This window comes from Mauremys reevesii, linkage group 1, assembly GCF_016161935.1.
Source record: "Mauremys reevesii isolate NIE-2019 linkage group 1, ASM1616193v1, whole genome shotgun sequence".
Taxonomy (NCBI): domain Eukaryota; kingdom Metazoa; phylum Chordata; order Testudines; family Geoemydidae; genus Mauremys; species Mauremys reevesii.
Window position 1 is genome coordinate 7,324,301 of NC_052623.1, and position 25,412 is coordinate 7,349,712.

At 45.4% G+C, this 25,412-nt stretch overlaps 2 protein-coding genes across 2 annotated transcripts; both read right to left on the reverse strand.

Annotated features, from left to right (window-relative positions):
- Positions 1 to 225: 225 nt before the first annotated feature.
- LOC120393700 (olfactory receptor 52N4-like) lies at positions 226 to 1,164 on the reverse strand. The gene has a single exon (XM_039518245.1). It carries the CDS (start codon positions 1,162 to 1,164, stop codon positions 226 to 228), a length of 939 nt encoding a protein of 312 aa, XP_039374179.1.
- An 11,003-nt stretch (positions 1,165 to 12,167) lies between these two features.
- On the reverse strand, positions 12,168 to 13,106 carry LOC120383173 (putative olfactory receptor 52P1). Its single transcript, XM_039500914.1, has one exon. The coding sequence runs from the start codon at positions 13,104 to 13,106 to the stop codon at positions 12,168 to 12,170; it is 939 nt and encodes a 312-aa protein (XP_039356848.1).
- Between the last annotated feature and the right edge of the window lie 12,306 nt (positions 13,107 to 25,412).

Sequence of the window (25,412 nt, forward strand, 5' to 3'; positions counted from 1 at the left end):
GTGACGGTGAAAGAGATCAGGTGATGGTCAGAGAGAGGGAACTCAGCAACGGAGAGAGCAGTGCTTGGAGATGGAGTGATAAGATGTTAGGTGTGAGGAACTTTTCAGACTCTGAACTTCCACAATTCTGAGCTCAGCCAAACTGCGACAGAGCACCCTTGATTAATGAGGAGATATCCTTTCCCCCTCTTGTCACACAGGTTTAAAGTCAATGGCCCAGGGCGATCACCTTCTGCAGGAGTATTTGCCCACTTTATCACGAAGCTCTTTGGTTTTGACCCCATAAATGATAGGGTTGAGCATGGAGGCAAGCAGGAAATAGAGGTTGGCCAAGATGATGTGAACATGGAGAGCGATGCCCTGACCAAACCGGTGTGTCAGAGAGGAGAAGAGTGAGGGAGTATAAGAAATCAGTATCACACAGATGTGGGCTGTGCAGGTGTTGAGGGCTTTCTGGTGGTCTTTCTTGGAGGACATTCTGAGGACGGCCCTGATGATCAGACTGTAGGACATAGCAATGAGCATGAGGTCTAATCCATTGACTACAACCGCTATCACCAAGCCGTATGTCCTGTTGACTGTAATGTCCCCACACGACATCTTCACCACAGCCATATGGTCACAGTACGTATGGGGGATAATGCGGTTGGCACAGAATGGCTGCCTGCTCAGGAGCAGGGGCAGGGGCAGAATAAATAGAACAGCTCTTATCAAACATACAAGCCCAAGCTTAGCTATTCGTGCATTGGTGAGGATGGTGTCATATCTCAGAGGGTTACATATGGCAACATAGCGATCAAAGGCCATTGTCACAAGGACGGCTGAGTGCATCACAGAAGCTGCGTGAAGAAAGAACATCTGGGTAAGGCAGCCACCTACTGTAATGCCTTTCAAATTGAACCAAAATATACACAGTGCCTTTGGAACAATGGAGGTAGGCATGACGATGTCTGTAAGCACCAGCATGCAGAGCAGCAAGTACATTGGCTTGTGCAGGGTCTTCTCTTTCCTTACAACAAACAAAAGTGTGAAATTTCCCAACAGGCCAATCATGTAGAATATAAAGAAAGGGATGGAAATCCAGAGGTGAGCATCTTCCAGACCAGGGATGCCCATTAGGATGAATGTTGATGGATCAGTAGGGGTGATGTTGAAAGATGCCATGAGGTTGTCGAAGCATTGACCAGACTCAGAAATGCTCAAGGTGCCTGTGATGGTAGGGAAGCACAGTGAGGGGTGTTACACACTTGATAACAAATAGTATGGTAAATATTAGAAAGGGGGATGAGCAGTGAGGTGACAACATTGATAGATAGCACCAGATTATTATGGTTATAGTCATGTCCAGATACTCCTCAGAGGGAACTAACCAAGTCAGGAGAATGGGCAGCATGATGACAGATGAAATTCAATGTCAAAAACTGCAACGTGTATGAGAGAAAAGCTTGAACTCCTCAAATGCCTTACTAGGTTCCAATTTAACAGTATGAACTCAGGATAGGAGATAGTACACACCTGCTGCCAGTGCAAGCATGGACAGAAACTAAGCCAATCATTGCTATCCAGGAGGAGTGGGAAGGGGAATCATACAGAAAATACAATGCCATGAGATCAGCCAGTTAATATTTCACCCTCCTCTGGTCACTTTGTGTAGTATTGGGCACCCTTTTCACACAGGATATTGCAGAACTAGAGGGGTTGAGGGAAGGGCAATGAGAATGATCAAGGGCCCATGAAAACAGCCGGTATCAAGCGGAGTGCCCCAGGGGTCGGTCCTGGACCAGTTTTCTTCAACAACATCATTAATTATGTGGATGATGGAATAAATTGCACCCTCAGCAAGTTCACAGATGACACTAAGCTGGGGGGAGAGGTAGATATGTTGGAGAGTAGGGATAGGGTTCAAAGTGACCTAGAGAAATTGGAGGATTGGGCTAAAAGAAATCTGATGAGGTTCAACAAGGACAAGTGTCGAGTCCTGAACTTAGGATGGAAGAATCCAATGCACTGCTACTGGCTGGGCCTGACTGGCTAAGCAGCAGTTCTGCTGAAAAGGACCTGGGGATTGCAGTGGATGAGAAGCTGGATTTGAGTCAGCAGTGTGCCCTTGTTGCTAGGAAGTCTAATGAGATATTGGGCTGCATTAGTAGGAGCATTGCCAGCAGATCGAGGGAAGTGATTATTTCCCTCCATTTGGCTCTGGTGAGGCCACATCTGGATTACTGCGTCCAGTTTTGGGGCCCCCAGTACAGAAAGGATGTGGACAAATTGCAGAGAGTCCAGCTGAGGGCAATGAAAATGATCAGGGGGTTGGGGCACATGACTTATAAGGCAAGGCCGAGGGAACTGGACTTATTTTATCAGCAGAAGAGAAGCGTGAGGGAGGATTTGATAGCAGCCTTCAACTACCTGAAGGGGGGTTCCAAAGAGGATGGAGGTCGGCTGTTCTCACTGGCGGCAGATGACAGAACAACAAGCAATGGTCTCAAGTTGCAGTCTGAGGTTTAGGGAGGTTTAGGTTGGATATTAGGAAACACTATTTCACTAGGAGAGTGGTGAAGCACTGGAGTGGGTTATCTAGGGAGGTGGTGGAATCTCCATCCTTCGAGGTTTTAAGACCTCGCTTGACAAAGCTCTGTCTGGGATGATTTAGTTGGGGTTGGTCCTGCTTTGAACAGAGGGTGGGACTAGATGACCTCCTGAGGTCTCTTCCAACTCTAATCTTCTGTGATTCTATGATTCTAACTGTTATACAGATAGAGATTTAAAAGACTGGGATTGTTACCTTACAAAGAAGATGAATAGGAGGGGATATGAAATACTATAATATAAAATACTGACTGGTAGAGAGTTGATTGTAAATGTGTTCTCCTTATCTCCTGACAGATGATCAAGAGGACAGTCAGTTAAACCGAAAAGTGGCAAATTCAAAACAGATTAAAAAAGGAATGCTTTCTTCACTGAATGACTAATTAGACTGAGAAACTCATTGCCACAAGAGGTAATTGAGGCCATAAGCTAAGCAAGAATCCGGAAGGGTTTGGGCATTTACATGGATAGTCACATTATCCAGTTAGAATAGTTACAAGTAAATAAATATTTTGGAAAGCATCTATGCACATGTGTTTCAGGGCCTGAGCCAGTCTTTAGCTGTGAGTTATTAGGGTGACAGCCTCACAATGAACAGATCACCCATCTCTATCCACCCATCCCCATCCACCCACTGCTGGGTTTCTTACACCTTTTTCTCAAGCACCTTGGGCTGTGACTGTCAGGGAGAGGACACTGGACCAGATGGACCATAAGTGTGATCCATGTTGGAAGGGAGTCATGTTTTCACCATAGAAACAGACATTATCATGCTGCGGTATGACTTTGTGCTCAACAGAATGGACATGAATGGCACAAGGGTCTTGGTATTTAGGGCTACAGGCCTGCACCTCTGTTACTTCTCTTGTGTCTTTTGGTGAGACAGTGTCTTGCTGGCACCCAGCTTTGTCTGAGACATAAGTTTCAGGTGTAAACTGACAATTGTAAACAGAAACGTGTCAGCAAATCAGGTGCTTATCCTTCTCATGCCTGAATTTTGATGATGTTTGTAGATGACTCAACAATTTGGGGATGGTAAATAATGAAGACGACACTTCTGTGATTCAAAGCTTTCTAGATTGGTTGGTAAACTGGGTTGAAGCAAACAGTATGGTTTCTAATATAGACATATAGATAGATACCTACATCTAGGAACATGTAGATGATGCTTACACGATGGGGGTCTCCCATGGGAAGTGCAGCGACTCTGAACAGGATTTGGGGGTATGAGGGATAATTCCCTAAACATGAACCTACAGTGTGACCCTGTGGCCAAAGATACAACGTGATTCTGGAATGATAACCACGGGAATCTCAAGGAGAGGTAGAGAAGTTATTTTACCTCTGTATTTTCACTGGTGCAACTGCTGCTGGAATCCTGTGTCCAGTTCTGGAGCCTAAAATTAAACATGGATGTTGAAACACTGAAGAGCAAAAATCAATGATTCTTTTCACTGGTGAAATGCCAACCATCATGAAGAAAAAATGAATTTCAGTAGCTCTACTCACCTGTCCATGAACTCCCTGCTTCCTGCCTCCACAACCTCCAACACTTCCCGCTTCTCTGTGTACACCCCCCTGTCTGCCTCCACAGCCTAAAGTGCTGCCTGCCTGTCCAGTATGTCGCCCAGCCCCACAACTTCCAGCCCTGCCACACAGTGACACCCCTCACCCAGGACCAAAACCAGGTGTCAGACTCCACAGCGACAGCTACAGCAATACCTCCTCAGACTATGGCTAGGTCTACACTGGGCAAGGGGGCTCGACCTAAGATACGCAACTTCAGTGACATGAATAGCATTGCTGACCTCGGCGTATCTTAGGTCAATTTACCTGGGCATGAGAACTGCAGCAAGTCAACTGCTGCCGCTCCCCCGTCGACTTCGCTTCTTCCTCTCACCGCGGTGGAGTTCTGGAGTCGATGGCAGAGCAATCGGGAATCGATTTTATCATGTCTACACTAGATGTGATAAATCGATCCCCGATAGATCGATCACTACCTGCCGATCCGGTGGGTAGTGTAGACGTGCCCTAAGTGTCTGCCTGCACTGGTGAAAAGGAGAACAGCCAGTACTGCCTCTCTGGGGGTGAAGGGAACCCCAGCAGCAGCTCAGCCTGTGCAGGGAAGGAGAGAGGGACCCACCTGGCAGGAGGGAGAGAGGACGTAGGAGCCAGCGTGAGTAAATTTTCTTCAAATCCTGCATTCAAGCTTGTATTGCAGCCCATTAGGAACCCAGACACACCTTCCTGAGGCTGCTTTTCCATGTTGGCAGTTGCTGATGTTGCCACGAGTCTGTAGTGGGGTGGCCCACGTGAGGAGGGATGATCTGGACGGGGGATGGTGTCAGAGACAATCTGCTAGAATGTGGTCCACATTCCGTTACAGTCTGAGACACCCCCCATCCCAGGAGGCCTCATTACACCTCTTTGGTCTGTGCATTAGGCTGGATGTGCATTCCCTATTTCACTCGGTTTCAGGATTCAGTACCACTTTGATCTTGGTACTGCATGTTCCCCACATCCCCCAGACACTGCATTCCTGGACCGCCACCAGTGAAATTTACAACAAACCTGGTTTTCCGTAAACCATAAATATCCTTTAATTTTCACTGCATTTTAGTGCTTCACATCCACTCCAGAACCAGAGATACCGGGAAACAGAGAGAACAGAACCCTCTCCCACCAGAAGAATAATGAGCTTACCCGTAATTAGAGGCCATGGGATGACTCTAGTTTAAGTCACTGGAGGCTCCTGGTTGGTGTAAATCGGGCCATTTATTTAACTCCCCCCCGGACCTGTTGAGAATTTTGTCATTGAACTCAATGGGACCAGATTCACCCTTAGAGTTTAACTTTTGGCTGCAAGCTGCAAAAGTAAAGGTCCTGCCTCAGAGAGTGCTATTCTATTAGGGTGCTGAAACAGAGCACCACATAAACTGGGGGTTTCCTTCAGACTGAGACTGGGTATGGAAGATGCGGATTTCAAAACATGTTGGCCCCGTTTTTTCTCTCAGCGAGGCCAGTGTCAATCCGCAATGAAGGCAGAATGTGAGAGCAGAATCTGGCCAGTGTGTGACCCATTCTTGTTGTGAACCCTCTGGTAACAGAGTTACCCACTGCAGAGGCTTTGGCTGCACTTCTTAACAGGGCAGTGAAGTTGCTGAACTGGAAATCTGGAGATAACCAGAAAACCAGACAGGCCAAAAAAAGGAAGCTACTGAGACAGATAGAAGGACACAGTAAGAGACAAAGGACTGATCTGAAAAAACAAGTATTTGTCTAAGCTATTTCCAGTACATTAGTAGTTCCAATTTTATCATGTAAATCCCTTGGTGTTTCTGATAATATTAAACAGTTCAATTTCCGTGCTGGTGAATTCCTGCCCAGATGGTTTTTGGTTTGGGCCCTGAAACCCTTTCTTATCGCTCAGCAATATCTTTCATTAAGAAATGGGCAACTCACCAAAATCCACTCAGCATAGAGAAGAAATCACCGGCGACAGGAAGGCAGAGCCCTGAGAATGAGTGTATGAATCTCACTTGTCTGACAGCGACCTTTATCATTCTCCTGTATATTCCCTGCGGACTTTCAGGTTGGCCAGGGCTCCTGGATAATTTCCTCTGCTCTGTGAGCAGTGAGAAGAGAAGAAAATAGACCTTGGAGAACCTCAGCCTGAGAGCCTTTCCCAGGAGTGAAGAAATGATTCACCTATAACAGGGGCTCATACTTTTAGGGCAAACTGAGTGTTGCAGACTCTTCAGTATAGCAATTGGCAATGGCTATTTTTTCTGTGTGTAATGTACTGCCATCTGCACTATGTGTGGGAATGTTTCCACAAGATATGGGACCTCTGAAAAGTCACTGCCACTCTGCCACTGATGTGATACTGAATTGATGCAAGCCAAAGCATGTGGGAAAGGCTTTCTTCTCCCAGCATTCTGGCATCAAAGGTATTTGCCATTACCCTTTTGTGAGATCTAAAGTTGAATGTATATCTCTTAGCTCCCAGCTGTTCTAATAATTCATCTGCTCTCTGCATCAGGAGTTGATCTTTCAGAAATTGACGCAGAAACAGGTTCTGTTATCCTGCGTCAGCACTAGTACCATGGGACTTCTCCACTCAGTGTGCGATTCTTTCACTACTCCCAGGACCAAATGACGTGGAAGTCATCTCACCTGTCATCCCACATTTTATGAGGGAACAGCCATGGAGTTTCCCGGATTTGTTGCCAGGGGGTTATTTGAGTATGGTGGTATTTTAGGTAGGTGTGCCCTGAGAACACAGTGGTAAAGGAATCAAACAACTGCTACATCTGGATCTTTTGTTTGGATTACATTACCTCCACCATTCTTGCAGCACAGGTGCTTGGGGACCTAATTTGGGCTCTAGAGAGTATGAGTGTGATGGGTTGTCACCCCTAGGGTACAGTCTGGAAGCCATGGGAACTGCTGCATCCCTCTAACTACCCAACTGGACTGGCCCTGCTCATGCTGCTTTGCTGGAGATACAGACAGCCTTACCAGGCCCTGTTATCACCCAACACGACAGCAGATGGTGCTACAAACCCAAACGGAGCTACTTGAGGGCCTACCCAAGACACCCAAAACTAAACAGCAGACACCAGCCAATTCCCAGCTCCCCAGGTTGGTCTCGCACACAGGAATGTAATCCCCAAATTATACTGTCTTGCACTGCACAGAGATCTGTCCAATGTAAGCTCATTAATAGAGTTTGTCCTTCCCTCGATGTGGGTAGGATATGCAACAAACCAGTGCTAACCAAGCTGAGATTTTCTCTAGCTCAAGGCACACTTCACTCAAAGACACACTGGTTTAGGTAAAGCCAAAAAAAACCCCCAAAAACTATTTAACTACAAAAAGATATATTTAAATGGTTATAAGTATTAGCAAACAGATCAAAGCAGATTACCTAGCAAATAAACAAAATCATAAACTAAGCATAAGATACTAGATAGACTGGATAAGAATGAACAATTTCTCACTCTAGCTTGTGATACAAGCTGTCCACCATGTTTCTTTACACAGGCTAGAAATCCTTTTATCTGGGACCAGCTCTTCCCCCAGTTCAGTCTTTGTTCCTCAGGCGTTTCCAGAAGCTGTCTTATGTAGGGTGTGAGACAAATAGATGATGTCCCACCCAAACTTATATAACATTAACATATGAAATCCATCTACCAACCCATCAGTTTGTGGATCTATGTTCTTGATCTCTTTACAAGAAATCAAAGAACTGTGTTATCTTCTGAGCGTAAAGTGAAGTTAGGTCCTCAATGAGGAAGGATTTCTTGGGCTATTACCACCCACAAAAGGAATTTCATAAGCTTATTTGATCGTTTGACTCATAGCCAGGATGCTAGAACGATGGCTTTGGGGAAACTAATCTGGCAGGGTGACTTTGTCACCAACCCATGCCCGTGGTCTTTCTTTATAAGTAACATTTAGGTCTGACAAATTAGCAAGTTGCCTTATCTGTTACTAGTGATAACACTGGAGCACCAAGGACAGAAGCATTGAACAGCCTGAACAGCGTTACTGAGGCAACAACATTCCAGCCTTCAGCACTTAACAACAGCCAGCTGATACTCCGCGCCCAGGGGTGAACAACTCTACTGTCTGGAGCAACTTATTGGCTGCTGTACCTCCTGCCCGAAGTGTGGTCACTGCCTCAGTCACTGGGGTTCCACCACTTCCTCATTCACCACAGCTAGTTGTTCAGAGGCATGGCTAAGGACAAGATTCTATCATGGAAAGACCTCTGACATTTCCCCTTCAGCCTGGGGTGTCGGAGCCAGAGATGTCAGTCTGTGAGGGCCCCTGGGTTCTCAGCTGCCATGAGTGGCCAAGGACCCAGCAGCAGTCAGCCACTGTGGGTAGCGGGCGGGTAGGTGGGATCTTCAGTGATTTTTTTGACTATTGCCCGTGATCTGTCCATGACTTGTACTAAAAATAAATGTGACAAAATATTAACCTGGCTGATCATCTGGTCTGCCCTTTGTTCCTGTACAAAATTGTATCACGGCCCTGATTACTAGGGGCCATGCTTTTCTTGACCTGCTGCTCACAAACAGGGAAGAATTGGAAGTAGAAGTGGATGGCAACCTGGGCAGCAGTGAGCATGTGATGGTTGAGTTTAGGATTCTGACAAAAGGAAGAAAGGAGAATAGCAACCTATGGACCCTGGAATTCAGAAAAGCAGACTTTGGCGCCCTCAGGGAACTGATGGGTAGGATCCCTTGGGAAGCTGATATAAGGGGGAAAGGAGTCCAGGATTGCTGGCTGTATTTTAAAGAAGCCTTATTGAGGGCACAAGAACAAACCTTTCTGATGTACAGAAAGAATAGCAAATATGGCAGGCCACCAGCTTGGCTTAACAGTGAAATCTTAGGTGAGTTTAAACACAAAAAGGAAGCTTACAAGAAGTGGAACCTTGGAGAGATGACTAGGGAGATTATTAAAAATTGCTGTAGCATGCTAGGGTGTAATCACGGGGGGCAAAGCACAAGTGAAGTTGCAGCTAGCAAGGGATGTGAAGGGTGACAAGAAGGGTTTCTACAGGTGTGTTAGCACCAAGAATGTCAGGGAAGGTGTGGGACCCCTATTGAATGGGGGAGGTTACCTAGTGACAGATGATGTGGAAAAAGCTAAAGTACGCAATGCTTTTTTTGCTTCAGTCTTCACAGACAAAGCCAGCTCCCAGACTGCTGCACTGGGCAAACACAATATGGGGAGGAGGTGAGCAGCCCTCAGTGATAAAATAACAGATTAAGGACTATTTAGAAAAGCTGGACATGCACAAGTCCATGGGGCCGGATGCAATGCATCTTAGGGTGCTGGGAGAGTTGGCGGATGTGATTGCAGAGCCACTGGCCATTATCTTTGAAAACTTGTGGTGACTGGGAAAGGTCCCAGAGGAATGGATAAAGGCAAATGTTGTGCCCATCTTTAAAAGAGGGAAGAAGGAGAACCCAGAGAACTACAGACCAGTCAGCCTCACATCAGTCCCTGGAAAAATCATGGAGCAGGTCCTCACGTAATCCATTTTAAAGCACTTGTAGCAGAGGAAGTTGATAAGGAACAGTCAACATATATTCACCAACCTGATTGTCTTCTATGATGAGATAATTGGCTCTGTGGATATGGGGAAAGTGGTGGACATGATATATGTTGACTTAGCAAAGTTTTTGATACAGTCTCTCACAGTGTGCTTGAAAGCAAGATAAAAAAGTATGGGCTGGATGACTGGATTATAAGGTGGATAGAAAGCGGGCTAGATTGTCGGGCTCAACTAGTAGTGTTCAATGGCTTGATGTCTAGGTGGCAGTAGATATCTAGCAGAGTGCCTCAGGGGTTGGTGCTGGGGCTGGTTTTGTTCGACATCTTCATGAATGATCTGGATCATGGGATGAATTGCACCCTCAGCAAATTCTTGGATTATGCTAAACTGGGGGGCTGGGGTAGACATGCTGGAGGGTAGGGATAGGGTCCAGAGTAACCTAGACAAATTGGAGGATTGGACCAAATGAAATCTGAGATTCAACAAGTAGAAGTGCAGAGTCTTGCACTTAAGACAGAAGAATTCCAGGCACTGCTACAGGCAGGTACCAACTGGCTAAATTATGCAAAAAACGACCTCGGGATTATAGTGGATGTGATACTGGATATGAGTCAACAGTGCACCCTGGCATATTGGGCTGTGTTAGTAGAAGCTTGCCAACTGCTTGAGGAAAGCAATTATGCCCCTCTGTTTGGCGCTGTTGAGGCTATACCTGGAGTATTGTGTCCAGTTTTGGGTACCCCACAACAGAAAGGACAAGGACAAATTGGAAAGAATACAGTGGAGGGCAACAAAATTATTAGGGGCCTAGGACACATGTTTTATGAGGAGAGCCTGAGGGAACTGGGCTTATTTAGTCTGCAGAGGGAGGGGGGATTTGTTAGCAGCCTTCAACTACCTGAAGACGAGTTCCAAAGAGGATTGAACTAGGCTGTTCTCAGTGATGGCAGATGACAGAACAAGGAGCAGCAGTCTCAAGTTGCAGTGGGGGAGGTCTATGTTGAATATTATGAAAAAATATTTCAGTGGGAGAGTGATGAAGCACTGGAATGGGATAACTAGGGAGGTGGTGGAATCTCCATCCTTAGAGGTTTTTAAGGCCCAGCTTGACAAAGCCCTGGATGGGATGATTTAGTTGGTGCTGATCCTGCTTTGAGCAGGGGGTTGGACTGAATGACACTAATCTTGTATGAATTTATGATAGTGTAAAAGCAACAAGTCAATGTCTATATTTTGAGTTGAATTAGTTTTTTTATTGTTAGTCTCTAAAGGAAACATTTCATCCTTGCTGTCTTCATCTGAAGTAGAATGCTTCTGTTGCTGGTCATACATATCAACAGTGATTAGTGTAACCATTTCTTTCACCGGTGCAAAATGTTCACAACCGATTTTGTGTCATTGTCTGTACGCCGTAACACCACCTTGCATCTTGTTACACTTTTTAAAATCAAATTCATCTGGGAAAACAATCTTTCAACTGCACATTGCTAAAAGGTAGTGACAGCAACAACAGAGCAAATATGTCATGTTCCCTATAGTCTTTGTCTCCAGCGGCATCTGTGTATTTAAAACCTTCAATTTTTCAACTTGGTTGTCAGGAGTATGAGGCACCAAAGACAAAACTCTCCACTGGTGCTCCAACTGTCCAAAGTCTCCAGAAAACAATGGGATCTCAGCCAATAGAGGTCATGCAGGGTAATGCACAGTAGAAGGATTTAGTACTGCAAGTGATTCATTCATCTGGACGTTTGATAGCAATCTCTTTCTCACAAATTCCAACATGAAATCTCAATACCGACTTTTGACATTTTCCAGCATGGGAAAGGCTGGTGTACATTTTGTAAGGTCCAGCTTAAAAGCAAAACCGAAATCGACTTCACAAAGCAACAAGTAATTTGACACCAAAGTAACATGATAGCTTAACACAGCAAAGTCCGGTTCTCAAAAACACACGGTTTCACAACTCTAGCCAAGTTTTCAATTCCTGCAGCAGGTTTCCTGTATTAGCACTTTCCAATGGAAAACTTTGGTTTATCCTCCAGGCTTCCTGAAGGATTGGATGTACTAAAATCAGGTAAATTTTACTCACTGGATCACTGTGCATATGATAAAAAAGTTCAGCACTGTAGTTACTTTCCTTGTCTTTGGCTATCTGAATGAATCCTATTCACACAGGAACTAATGGAAAGCCACCTAGCATCAGAAAGCTGCACTATCTTCTGGTGGCCTGGAAAGCATGGACAGGCTGAGTGACAAGAAAATAGGAGTGGGAACTGGTGGGTGACACTAAAAGGCATCAGGAGATGTTCAGGGATAGGGAACTCAGCAACGGAGAAAGCAGTTCTTGGTGATGGTGTGATAAGACATTAGATATGAGGAACTTCTCAGCCTGTGAAATTCCACAATGCTGAGATGAGCCAAATGGGGACAGAGCACCCTTTATTAACAAGGAGATACCTTGCTCCTCTTGTCACACAGGTTTCAAGTCATTGGCCCCATGTGATCACTTTCTGCAGATGTATTTGCCCACTTTGTCACGAAGCTCTTTGGTTTTGACCCCATAAATGATAGGGTTGAGCATTGGGGGAAGGAGGAAATAGAGGTTGGCCAAGATGATGTGAACATGTGGAGTAATGCCCTGACCAAACCGGTGTGTCAGAGAGGAGAAGAGCGAGGGAGTATAAGATGTCAGTATCACACAGATGTGGGCTGTGCAGGTGTTGAGGGCTTTCTGGTGGGCTTGCTTGGAGGAGATTCTGAGGACAGCCCTGATGATTAGACCATATGACAAGGCAATGAGCATAAGGTCAAACCCATTGACTACAAATGCTACCACCAAGCCGTACAATCTGCTGACTGTGATGTCCCCACATGACATCTTCACCACGGCCATGTGGTCGCAGAAGGTATGTGGGATAATGCGGTTGGCACAGAATGGCTGCCTGCTCAGGAGCAGGGGCAGGGGCAGGATGAAGAGAACAGCTCTTATCAAACCCAAGAGCCCCAGCTTAGCTATCCGTGCATTGGTGAGGATGGTGGTGTATCTCAGAGGGTCACATATGGCAACATAGCGATCAAAGGCCATTGTGACAAGGACAGCTGAGTGCATAACAGAAGCTGCATGAAGGAAGAACATCTGTGTGAGGCAGCCACCCACAGTAATGCCATTCAAATTGAACCAAAATATACACAGTGCCTTTGGTATGACAGAGGTAGATGTGCCAATATCTGTGAGCGCCAGCATGCAGAGCAGCAGGTACATCGGCTTGTGCAGGGTCTGCTCTCTCCCTACAACAAACAGAATTGTGAAATTTCCCAAGATGATGATAATGTAGAACATAGAGAAAGGGATGGAAATCCAGAGGTGAGCATCTTGCAGGCCAGGGATGCCTGTTAGGATGAATGCTGATGGGTCAGAAGGAGTGAGGTTGAAAGATGCCATGAGGTAGCTGAAGCATCCGTCAGGCTCAGAATGGCTGAAGGTGCCTGCAAAGGGAGAGGAACAGAGGTGGAGGGGAGTTACACACTTGATAACAGTACAGTAAATATGAGAAAGGAGGGTGAGCGGTGATGTGGCAACATTTACAGATGTCGCAAGATTATTTAGGGCATTGTCAAGTCCAGAGAAGTCCTTAGAGGGCGATAACCAAGCCTGGTGAATGGGCAGCATGATAGCAGATTAACTTTGATGTAAAAAATGGCAACATTTATGCCATTGGAGAGAAAAGATTGAACTTTTCAAACACCTTAGTAGGTTCTAATTTTACTTGTATGAACTCAGGACAGGGACGTGGGAATCATGGTACACAGCTCTGTGAAACCCTGCTCACAGTGCAAGCATGGGCAGATACTAAGCAAAACACTTGGATGTAGGAGGAGTGGGATGGAAAATCATTCAAAAAATACAGAAAATGCAATGCCATGAGATCAGTCAGTCAACGTTTCACCCTCCTCTGTGCACCGTTCTCAGTCGGGTATTGCAGAGCAAGAGGGGTTCCGGGAAGGGCAATGAGAATGATCAGGGGCCAAGGAAAACAGCTGGTATGAAGCAGAGTGAGGTTGGTTCTGCTCTGATCATATGATTCCAAGTCTCATACAGAGAAAGGTTTAAAGGCTGGGATAGTTACCTTAGTACAGCGATTAATAATAGGGGATATGAAATACTGTAAAATAATACACAGACTGGTACAGGGCAGATCCAGAATGTGTTCTCCTTCTCTACTAAGGATCAAGACGACATTCAGTTAAACTGAAGCTTGGCAAATTCAAAAGAGGAAAAAAAAGATTCTTTCTTCACTCAATGCCTAATTAGACTGAGGAACTCATTGCCACAAGAGGAAGTTGAGTCCATGAGATAACTAAGAATCAGGAATGGTTTGGGCATTTACATGGATAGTGAGGCTATCCAGTTACAATAGTGACAGCAAATTCAATATTTTGGAAAGCCTCTATGCCCATGTGTTTTAGGGCACACGCCAACATCTAGCTGTTAGGAAGTATGTCATGGATCAGACCTATGGTCCATGAAGTCCCGTTTCCTTCTTTGACAGTGACACCCTCAGTTGTTGCAGAAGAAAGTGTAAGAAACCCAGCAGTAGATGGAAGGGGTATGTGTGAATTGACCATCAAGAGGGTGTTACCCTAATGCCTGTGTTGGAACAGTGGCAAGTTTCCCCCATGGAAACTGACATAATCATGCTGTGTTATAACTGTGCTCAATAGAATGGGCATGAAGAGCACAAGAGTCTTGCTATTTAGGGCTACAGGCCTGTATCTCTGTTACCTCCCTTGTTTCTTTTGGTGAGACACTTTCTTGCAGCACCCAGCTTTGTCGGTGACATATGTTAAAGGTGTTAACTGACAAGTGTAAGCAGAGGCACATGTCACCAACTGAGCTGCTAACCCATCTCATGCCTAAATATCAAGGTAGTTTACAGATGACACATAAATTGGGGGATTATAAATAATGAAGAGGACAGGTCACGGATTCAGAGCAATCTGGAATGTTTGGTAAACTGGGTTGAAGCTGTAGAGATTAATGGAAGAAGGAGGCACACGTCAGGGCCCAAGGGGGGCTGTGGGTAATCGTTACTTCTCCCCACCCAACACAGATGGAATGAGGTTGAGTAGTATCCGCAAAAGGGAAACTAAACAACTAATTATTCCTCAAGAAAGATTTTTAATGACTTACAACTATAAAGGCAACAGAGACAGAATAAGAAAAACAGAATCAAAGACCAGCACCGAGTGAGGATTAATACAAATGGCATTAACTACTTATTTCTATAAGTGGATGTATAAAAGGCAAATAATATGGAAAATAGTCACAAGCACATGCAACGCTACTATTACTGATTGCCTAGCAACTCTACATGTACTGTAACCACTCCCAACAAATACAATTCTATATGTAATACTAATACATTGATTAACTATATTCTACTAACTTTAACCTACCTATGACCTTATATGACACCTTATTTACTTTTATTGACTTTTATGATAAACTTGATGGTAACTTATACTGAAGACAGGCACAGCAACATGCAAAGCTATTATTGTTTACAAACTACTAACTTAACCTGTTCTGTACCCGTTTCCAGCAAGGCACAAAAACATACCCAGTTATTATATATCAGCTATTGACTACTACTATTTCTAAACAACTTAAACAATTTACTAATATAATTAAACTATAGTATTAATACAGACTTAAGATTAATTAGCTCGAGCACAACCAGACCTCTTCACTCCGAAACCTTACCCTGCATTCTTCCAAAGATATGTTACCTCCAGTCAACCATTTTTCACACTGGCCAAGTACAGACAGTCGGTGAAGTGCAAGTCCCTTTGGTTCAGGGGGTGTGTATATGAATCTGACAACACACACACAAACACTTGCATCTTTACACCTTTTTTATACGGTATTTATTGGCCATGTTTCAAAATGGTCAACCAATGAAGGTGGCCAAATGCTTCAGTGTGGTATTTGCAGTTGTCTTGATCCTATGAACTGTGCACTTGTGCTCAGCTCATCTCTTCTCTATGCGGCTAATTGTGGTTAATTTTCTAGACTCAAAAATGCTCGAGTCAGCTTAAAGAGGTATTTGGTTGCAGAGCATAGTAACCACAAGTCTGTATCTATCTTTATAGAGTTTCCTTTTTAGTCTATAAAGCTTCCTAGCTAGATTATGCATATACTTGCAGCATTCAACTGTACTCGCTTCTTACAATTTCTGGAAGGTTGAGGCCTAACAGTACTTAGCTTGACACTGCTTGACAAGACTTATGCACATTAATCACAGAAGCAAACAATATGTGATCAAATATGAACTAATAGCTAATCACCAAGTGATCCATCCCCTGTTGCCCATTCCCAGCTTCTGGCAAACAGAGGCTAGATCCCTGCCCATCCTGGTTAGGAGCCATTGATGGACCTATCCTCCTTGAATTTATCTAGTTCTTTTTTTAACCCTGTTACAGTCTTGGCCTTCACAACATCTTCTGGCAAGAAGTTTCAAAGGTTGACTGTGTTTTGCATGAAGAAATACTTCCTTTTATTTGTTTTAAACCTGCTACCTATTACTACAATAACATAAGCTATAGAAAGCAGTTCTCATTTAAGATTTCAGCAATACAGAAGGTTTTACATCATGTCACTTTAATGATTATTGGATAATAAAAGGAAACTATTTTCAAAATGAAAAGAACATTCAGAATCTCAGTTCAATTTATCTCAACCTTAAAAAAGAAAAAAATCCGCAACATTCCTATACTCAGCCTTTGACAGTTCTAGCAGAAGTTGCTGGATTTTTTTTTCCTCCCAGAAAAATAAGCCTGGGTTTTTGGAAAGCTATGAGAGTCGGAATTTATAACCTTAATATGAAGTCACAAATATCCTGGAAGCCCATGTGGAGAAATAGCTCTTGATAGTGAGTTATTGTTCAAGATTATTTTTATTATAACAACAACATTTTAGTTCTCCTAAAACACTCAAAATGCTTCTCTAACTCATCTTTTAAGGAGATAGGTTTCCATTCCTTATTATTATTTAAGATTATGGTAGCACCCATACAATAGTAAGTGTTTCCTAATCAGAGGAAACAGTTCCTGTTCTGAAGAACACATTGTTTGATAAGAGAAAAGGGAGGATACAACATATTATTTGTATTAGAGTAGTGGCCAGATAATCTGATCAGTATTGCAGTCCTGTTACATTGTGTGCTACAGAAATAAAAGTAGACAGGGTGCCTGGTCTTGAGAGCTTACCGCCTAAGATGGAGAACATACAAAAAAAAGGAGGAGGAAGGAGAGTTAATTGTTTGTTTTTACTTTATTTGCATTAGTACATATTGACTTTTTCCAAATGGCCTTCAGCTTAATTATTTAAATGCTGGTGTTAGGAGTTGAGACAGAAACAGGTCTTGGGAAGACATTTGGAGAAGAGGGTAGCAGCCTTGCAGGTTAGTTCAAAGAGGACCATGTATCCATAAAAGTCTATGGGGAGGAAAGCACGATGACATTTGCAGAAGTCTCACACGAGTGGGCAGTGAAGTCTTGCAAAGCTGGGAGCATGGAGGGAGACACTACAAGAGAGGGGAGCGGACAAATGAATTGTGAACATACTTCTCTCTAGTAAGTTTCATCTTCCTCCCCTTTCCTCACACCCATTAAGTTCACTTCCTCCATCCTCATTCTACAAACCAGTCCTCTTGTTTTTCCCCTTTCCAGCTTTGATTCAATTGTCCTTATAACTCTATACGCTGTTTGAAACAGTTGTTTTCCATAAATTGAAAGTATATTACTTTCACATCCTGTCCAACCCTTGCAAAGAAGGGGCATAATATAAAACTGAAAATGCATAGACTTATTTTCTTCCTATCCTAAAAGTAACACACATTGTTTAGATTGTGCATTTATTCCTATAAAATACTGGTATAATTCTGTCAGTTCTTTTGTATTGATTCTGAGAGAGGTGTGATGACTTTGGTGTCCATATTTCTTTCATTCTAAGGTGAACTTGTTTTTTAAATGTCTGGGGTCACTCCTCTGCCTGACCCACAACCTCTGGCACTGCACGCCTGTCCGTGTGCATGCTGCTCCCCACCTGCAGAACCCCCAGCGCTGCCAGTCTGGCTGTGAATACCCTACTCCATGCCCCCATTAACCCCAGAGCTGGCCGCTTGTCCATGCATGTAAGTTCTTCACCCCCAAAATTTCCAGTCTTGCCACACAGTGATACCCCTTACCCAGGCCCAAAACCAGGTGTCAGACTCCACAGCGACAGCCACAGAAATATCTCCTCAGATAAGGTGAAACTCAGTGTCTGCCTGCATGCCGGGAAAGGGAGAGATCAGCTGATCTGTCTTTATGGAGGTGAAGGGAACCCCAGCAGGAGCTCAGCCTGTGCAGGGAAGGAGAGAGGGGCAGACCCAGTGGAAGGGAGAGAGCACGTGGAGACTAAAAGTACACAGTCTGAGTCACTCTTCCTCAAAATGACACAAAGCCTTAACGTATTGCAGCCCGTTCGAAACCCAGACACCCCTTCCTGAGGCTGCTTTTCCATGTTGGCAATTGCTGACATTACCTTGAGACTGTAGTGGAGCAGATCATGGAAGGAGGGGTGGTTGGGATGGGGGATGGTGTTGACAGTCTGGTATAGTGTGGGCCACATTCCGTTACAGTCTGAGACACCCTCCACCCCAGGAAGCCTCATTATGCCTCTTTGGTCTATGCATTAAACAGGATGTCTATTCTCTATTTTACCCAGTTTCAGGACTCTGTGCTACTGTGATCTGGATACTGTAGCTCCCCCATCACACACACACACACACACACACACACACACACACACACACACACACACACACGGACACACAGAGTGTGTCCCTGGGCCTCCCCCAGGGAGATGTCCAACACTGCCTGGTTTCCTCTGAGCCAGATACTTGCCTTTACTTTTTACTGCCTTTTGGGGCTTCTCGTCCTCTCCAGACCCAGAGATGTGGGGCACAGAGAGAGCAAATGCCCTTCGTCTCTGATTTCTGAACCTCTAAGCCTCTGAGTGTGAGATTTCAGCAACTCTCCTGTCAGTTCTTCTGTGGTCCAAACGAGCTCACCCGTCCATACATGCCACAGGACGATTCCAGTTGAAGTCACTGGAGGCTCATGGCCGGTGTAAATCAGGCCATTTATTTAAGTCTCTACATGTGGATTTAGGGTGAACTCCTGGAGTTTTGCCATTGAACTCAGTGGGTCCTGCTCCGAGTTACGAAGATCACGGCTTCCAGTCCTGCTACAGAGAGTGCTAGTCTGTTAGGGAGGTGAGAGTCTGAAGGGCCACCAAATGAAATTAATAGGTAGCAGGTTTAAAACAAACACAATAAAGTATTTTTTTCACACAACACACTGTCAACCTCTGGAACTCTTTGCCAGAGGGTGTTGTGAAGGTCAATACTATAACGGGGTTCAAAAGGGAGCTAGATAGATTCATGGACGATAGGTCCATCAATGGCTATTAGCCAGGATGGGCAGGAATGGTGTCCCTAGCCTCTGTTTGACAGAAGCTGGGAACGGGTGACAGGGTGATGGATCACTTGATGGTAACCTGTCTATTCATTCCCTTTGGGACACCTGCCATTGGTCAATGTCAGAGGATGGCATACCGGACTTGATGAACCTTTGGTCTGACCCAGTACGGCCATTCTTATGTTCTTTTGTAAGGAAATCCCAGTTTACGTGGTGACCCTGATTTTGCTGTCAAGGAGGCCAGCATCAATCTGGAGTGACCCAGTGAAGGCGGAATATGAGAGCAGAATCTGGCCAGTGTGTGACTCATTCTTGTTGTGAACCCTCTGGTAACACAGATACCCACTGAAGAGGCTTTGGCTGCACTTCTTAACAGGGCAGTAAAGTTGCTGAATTGAAAAACTGGGAAGAACCAGATGAAAAACAGACAGCCCCCGCCCCAAAAAGAGAGCTACTGAGACAGATAGAAGGACACAGTAAGAGACAAGGATCTTAAAATCAATAATTTTCTAGATCCAAGTTTACCAGGTACATCCCCTGGTGCTTCTGAAAATACTAAATATTAAAAGTTGCCATGCTGGTGAACTCCTGCCCAGATGTTTTTAGAACTGAACCCTTCCTGAGCCCTTAGCACTAATTTTAATGCAGAAACGGCAACTCACCCAAATCCTGCTGAACGGAGAGATGAAATCTTACTGCAACAGGAAGGCAGAGCCCTGAAAATCAGTGTATGAATCTCACGTCTGACACTCAGCCACCTTTATGATTCCCTGTACAGTCCCTGCAGACTCTCAGGTTGGCCAGGACTCCCAGGACTCCATGGGCAGTAGGAATAGCAGAAAATAGACCCTAGAGAACTACAGTCTGAGAGCCTCCACTGGGAAATGATTCATCAACCACTGAGCTTCGGGTTGTCAGGGCACAACCCTTGCAAACTTGATAGAGTTGTCCAGCAATACTGAAGCCCCAGATTGAAGAGGAAGAGCCAAGGTTTAGACATACTCATTTATCTATCAGCATTTCCGTGCTGCCACCCATCGTCATAGAATCTCAGCATCTCCTCCTCCTCCTCCTCTTGACTGACGAGCCGTGCACTGAATCCCTGAGAACGCGACAAGCAATGGAAAGGCTCTGCAAAACCCTTGTTTCAAACACAGAGCAATAGCCCTCTCGTCTGATAGCCTCTTTCTGATGCAGGGCAGCACAGATTGCCCCTGCTAAGTCATAAAACCACCATAGCACAATATCTTGCCATGGTCAGAAACAGCTTCCTGAGCCCCTTCAGTGATCAGCATGTGCCCTGAAGCCTGTGCACTGCTAGAATAACTGCACAGGCTGCAATTAGGAGAGCGAGGGTGGAGGGAGATGTTCAGAGGCACAGGTGTGAGTTAGGTGTCCAATGTCCCTCTGCATTCAGTGGGACTCAGGTTGTTAAAGGCACAAAGGCAGTAGGCACTAATTATGGTCTTGGCCTTCCCAACATCCTCTGGTGAAGAGTTCCACAGGATAAGTCCAAAGAGTTCCTGCAGGATTGATCCATAAATGGCTATAAGTCAGCATGGGTACGAATGGTGTCCTTAGCCTCTGTTTGCCAGAAGCTGGGAATGGGCGACAGGGGATGGATCATCTGATGATTACCTGTTCTGTTCAGTCCCTGTGAAGCACCTATCGTTAGCCACCATTGGAACACAGGATACTGGGTTAGATGGACCTTTGGTCTGACCCAGTATGGCCGAATGATGTTCTAATGACTAAGAGGAGATAGGATATTGATCTACAAAACTGTGAATGGTGTGGGAGAAAATGAATACAGCAGTGTTGTTTACTCCTTCACATAATACAAGAACTATGCGGCATCAAAGAAAATGAATAGGCAGGAGGTTTAAAACAAGAGGAATTATTTATTCACACAATGCACAGTAAACCTGTGGAATTCTTTGCCAGGGGAGGATGTGAAGACCGAGACTGTATCAAGGTTCAAAAAGGAATTAGATAAGTTCATGGAGGATAGTCCCATCAATGGCTATTAGCCAGTTTGATCAGGGACACAATCTCATGCTCGGGGTTCCCTAGCCTCTGACTGCCAGATGCTCGGACTGGTTAACGGGTGATGCATCCCTTCATAATTGCCCTATTCCATTCTTTTCCGCTGAAGCACCTGGCCACTGTCAGAAGACAAGATACTGAGCTAAATGGAACATTTGTCTGATTCAATGTGGCCAGTTGTATGTTCTTAGCTGAGTCTCCTTTTTCTTCTCTGGATGCTGGACATAGTCGACGGGGCTTGCATAGCTCAATACCTCAAATATTCCCTGCTATCGAACCAGTAATTTGAAGAGCAGGCTTGGTAGTACCATTAATAGTCAACTACCCAGTTTGAACTCCTGCAGCTGGACTCCTTTCTTATATGCTTTTCCTTTTACCTGTTGTGCATTTAGCAAAATTATTCTAGCAAACACCTGCAAAGTCTTGAGGTGATTTCTTCATTGAACAATGTATTAGACTATGTTCATTGTCTGGGGTCATTGCTCTTCCATGTTTCTCCAAGCAGGTCTGGAAACCCTTTGGCTGCTTCCCAGACAGCAGTTCACAGGGAGAAAATGTGGAGGCTTGAGGCACCTCCCTGACAGCAAAAAGGAGGTGGGAGAAGAGTTGGTCCTAGTGTTTGGGATCTGAGGCTACAAACTTTTTTAATGTCACCATCAAAGTTCTGTGAAATCACTCTACCAAACCATCAGTTTTGGGATGATAAATCAATGTGTTGAGTGTCATTACCATCAGTAGATTTCACATTTCTTTCATTAGTTGTGAAGTAAAGTTAGGTCCTTGATCAGTAAGGATTTCTTGGCTTATTAACACCTGGGAGAATAATTTCATAAGCTCATTTGTGATGGTAGGTGTGTATCCCCCCCCCTTGTTCACTGACCCAGTATGAGGTTGTTCAAGATATGGGATGCCTGTCTTGCGATTTTATACACAACTTTTGGAACTGAGGCTCCTGTGTGTACTCCGCATTGTGTGTCAGTGTGTGTTGACCTCAGACCAGACCCATTCAGACAAACCACCAGGAACAAAAAAAGAACATAGAACAGGATTACAGTTCTGCATCCTCCTCTCTGCTTGCCTGCTACGTGCTCCCAGCTCAGTCTATGCTGAGACCTCCTGCTGTGGGGGACAGAGGGAACATCCTGGCAGGAACCAGGGAGTTCTCCCAACATCCTGAAGTTTCTAGTTGACAACTTATAGTTCCCAAGGCTGCTGTCCACATTGGACCTTGTTCTACAGGTACATTAGTGGGACCCAAGGGGATGGCTCATCATTTTGCGCATTGGCCTGCTAAACCCAGGGTTGTGAGTTCAATCCTTGAGGGGGATGTTTAGGGATCTGGGGCAAAAATCTGTCTGGGGATTGGTCCTGCTTTGAGCAGGGGGTTGGACTAGATACTTCCTGAGGTCCCTTCCAACCCTGATATTCTATTATATGCATTGCATAGACAAGGAAAATTAGGATATGTTGATACCTTAGGATGTTTCTCTCCAGGACCCCACAAAGTCCATGCCTATCCTTTCAAATAGGTTATCAACATGGGGGAATGAGATGAGAGAGGCTGCTAGGACTGGCCAGTGTAGTGGAGAGAGCAAGCGTGGAGCACCGGCCATGGTGCAAGATCTGAGGCCAGAACAAGAGGCTGTGAACCAAAGTCAGGTCATTTGTTAAAGCAGATGTTCAAAAGTTCACAGTCCAGTACATTAACTTGGCAACATTGTTGCTAATGTACTAGGCACTAGAAAGTAGCTGGAGACCCAGAGTTCAGGCTCTAAGGATTTTCAGCAAGGATTGCACAGGGTCAACCTCCCCACATTCAAGTCCCAAAAGGAACTAAAGAAATGGATTCAATTATGTAACTTTTTAAAATCTTATGATACAGAAACAAATAATACTTTCATTTTTACAGCATGGAATGGCTATTTTATAATCTACAGACATTACCTTCAGTTATACATAAACACAAATAAAGAAAACACATTAAAATCTGATTGCAGTGAGAAGACACTGAGGGTTCCCAAAAGCTTAGGTTTTGTTCACCAAACTCTAAGTTAGTCTGCTGAGTCTAAAACAGCATCTTCCCTCCACTTGCTTGTAGGAATCTCCAGCTGGAATCCAGGCAGACTCTTCCTCTGCTGAAATCCCTGCTAGCCAGTCAGCTGACCGATTTACCAACCACTCAGTTAAGTGTATAGATTTAAAGAAAACCCTGTTACACGAAAATACAAAACTGAGCATAGCAAACTATAAATGACTCTTTCCCCATGACTACATTTAAAGAAAAGCTGGCGACTCAGACAAGTTGAGACAATTTATCTAGAACAGTTCGGCTAAAATCAAACAGCATTCAAAACATACAATGAAAATAGAAGTTATTTTTCCCTCCTGATTTCCGTTTGCTATAATTAGCATTGCCCCAGGCTTCCCTGTTAGAGGGTTAACAATATCACTAACCTGCTGCAAAATGCTTCAGAGTTCAGGACACCAGCCTGCTTCCTGCACCTGGGCTCAGCTTCTCCCAGCTCACCCAGGGCACGTGGCCTTCTGCAAAGCAACGGCCCTGCCTGCTCCGCTCCATGGAGTCTGACCCCAGCAACAGGGAACCTACTGGAGCAGACCCAGAACTACAACACCCAATTCCAGAAGCTTCTGGAGGTGGAGTACTTAATCTGCCTAGCAACAATGACCCAGACACAACTCATGCCTACCTTCCCCCAGTGGGTCTTGTTGTCAGAGTGGTACCGGTGTGGTGCTCTGCTCTCTCCAATGTTGATATCACTCGGCTGCGTGCGTGTGTTCCCTCTGCGTGCTGCCCCAGCTCTGCAGATAGCTGACACAGCAGACCCGACGAGAACCCCCAATAACCACAGAGTCCAGTAAGATGCAAAGCCACGTCGGCTAGGTTTATTGCGAACTCGGACACCCTTGCAGGGTCCCCGTAGATTACTTAGTCTACCGGGCGTACTGCGAGAGAGTGCCTCTTGGCAATGGACCCGGCTCTGTCAGTGGCGGGACTTTCCACTGCCCCCTCGGCCAGACAAAGACACCGCCCCAGGGATGCATTCTTATACACAGGTACAAACAAGTTACACATTACTCCTGATGTATTGAGGTGCAACCCTTCCACGTAGCAAGGTACAACCCCTCTACGTATTAAGGTGCCGCCTCTCACCTTGTACATGTTGGTTCGATCAAAACAACTCTATCCATCATATTCCCCTTTTGCCCCTGTCATTGGGATGGGCCAGCCTGTTCTTTGTTATCTGTGTGGAATGTACAAGTATGTGAATGTTTGATATCTAATGTTCAGTACCTTTTAGGTACGTATCTTCTTGCAGCACCAGCCCTTTCCTTGCCAGCTTCTGTGAGCAGGGCCTGCCTCTGGCTCACAGCTTAACTTTGCTTTATGTTAGCAAAGTCTTGACCATTACTTTAGTTCAGGCCTCAGGCCTCATACCAGGCCTCTGATACCAAGGTTTATATCTTAGGGCCTCCTCTTACTACAGGTCTCTTAAAGAGATATCTCCCAGTTAGGCACAGAGGTTACATAGACACCCTTCATGCTGTCCTCCTCTCTTCTCCTCTGCCTGCTGCCCACCAAGTCCCTCCATCTTCCAGCCCCTGAGACCCTGCCATTTGCTGTAACACCCCCCTGAGTGCTGCGCCACAGTAATACCCCCCTGAGTGCCATGCCTCCATAACAGCCCTCGAGCGCCGTGCCGCCATAGCACCCCCCAAGTGCCACGCCACTGTAACACCCCCCACCGAGTGCCACGCCACCTTAACACCCCCCCACCGAGAGCCGCAATGCTGTAATACCCCCCTGAGTGCCGTGCTGCCCCGCCCCGCCGCAACACCCCCCTGAGTGCTGTGCTGCCCCGCCGTAACACCCCTTGAGCACTGCGCCGCCGTAACACCCTCCGAGCACCGCGCAGCCATAACACCCCCGAGCGCTGCCCCACCATAACACCCCTGCCGAGCGCTGCACCGCGCTGTCGTAACACCCCCCGAAGCACCGCCAAAACGCCCCCCCGAGCGCTGTGCCACGCCGCCGAAACAAAAACAACAACAGCAAAAAACCTTGAGCGCCGCCCCATCGAACCACCCCCCCAAAAAAGAGTGCCCCACGCCACCCCAAGATTGGCCGCCCCTTACAAGGTGCCACCCCAAGCATGTG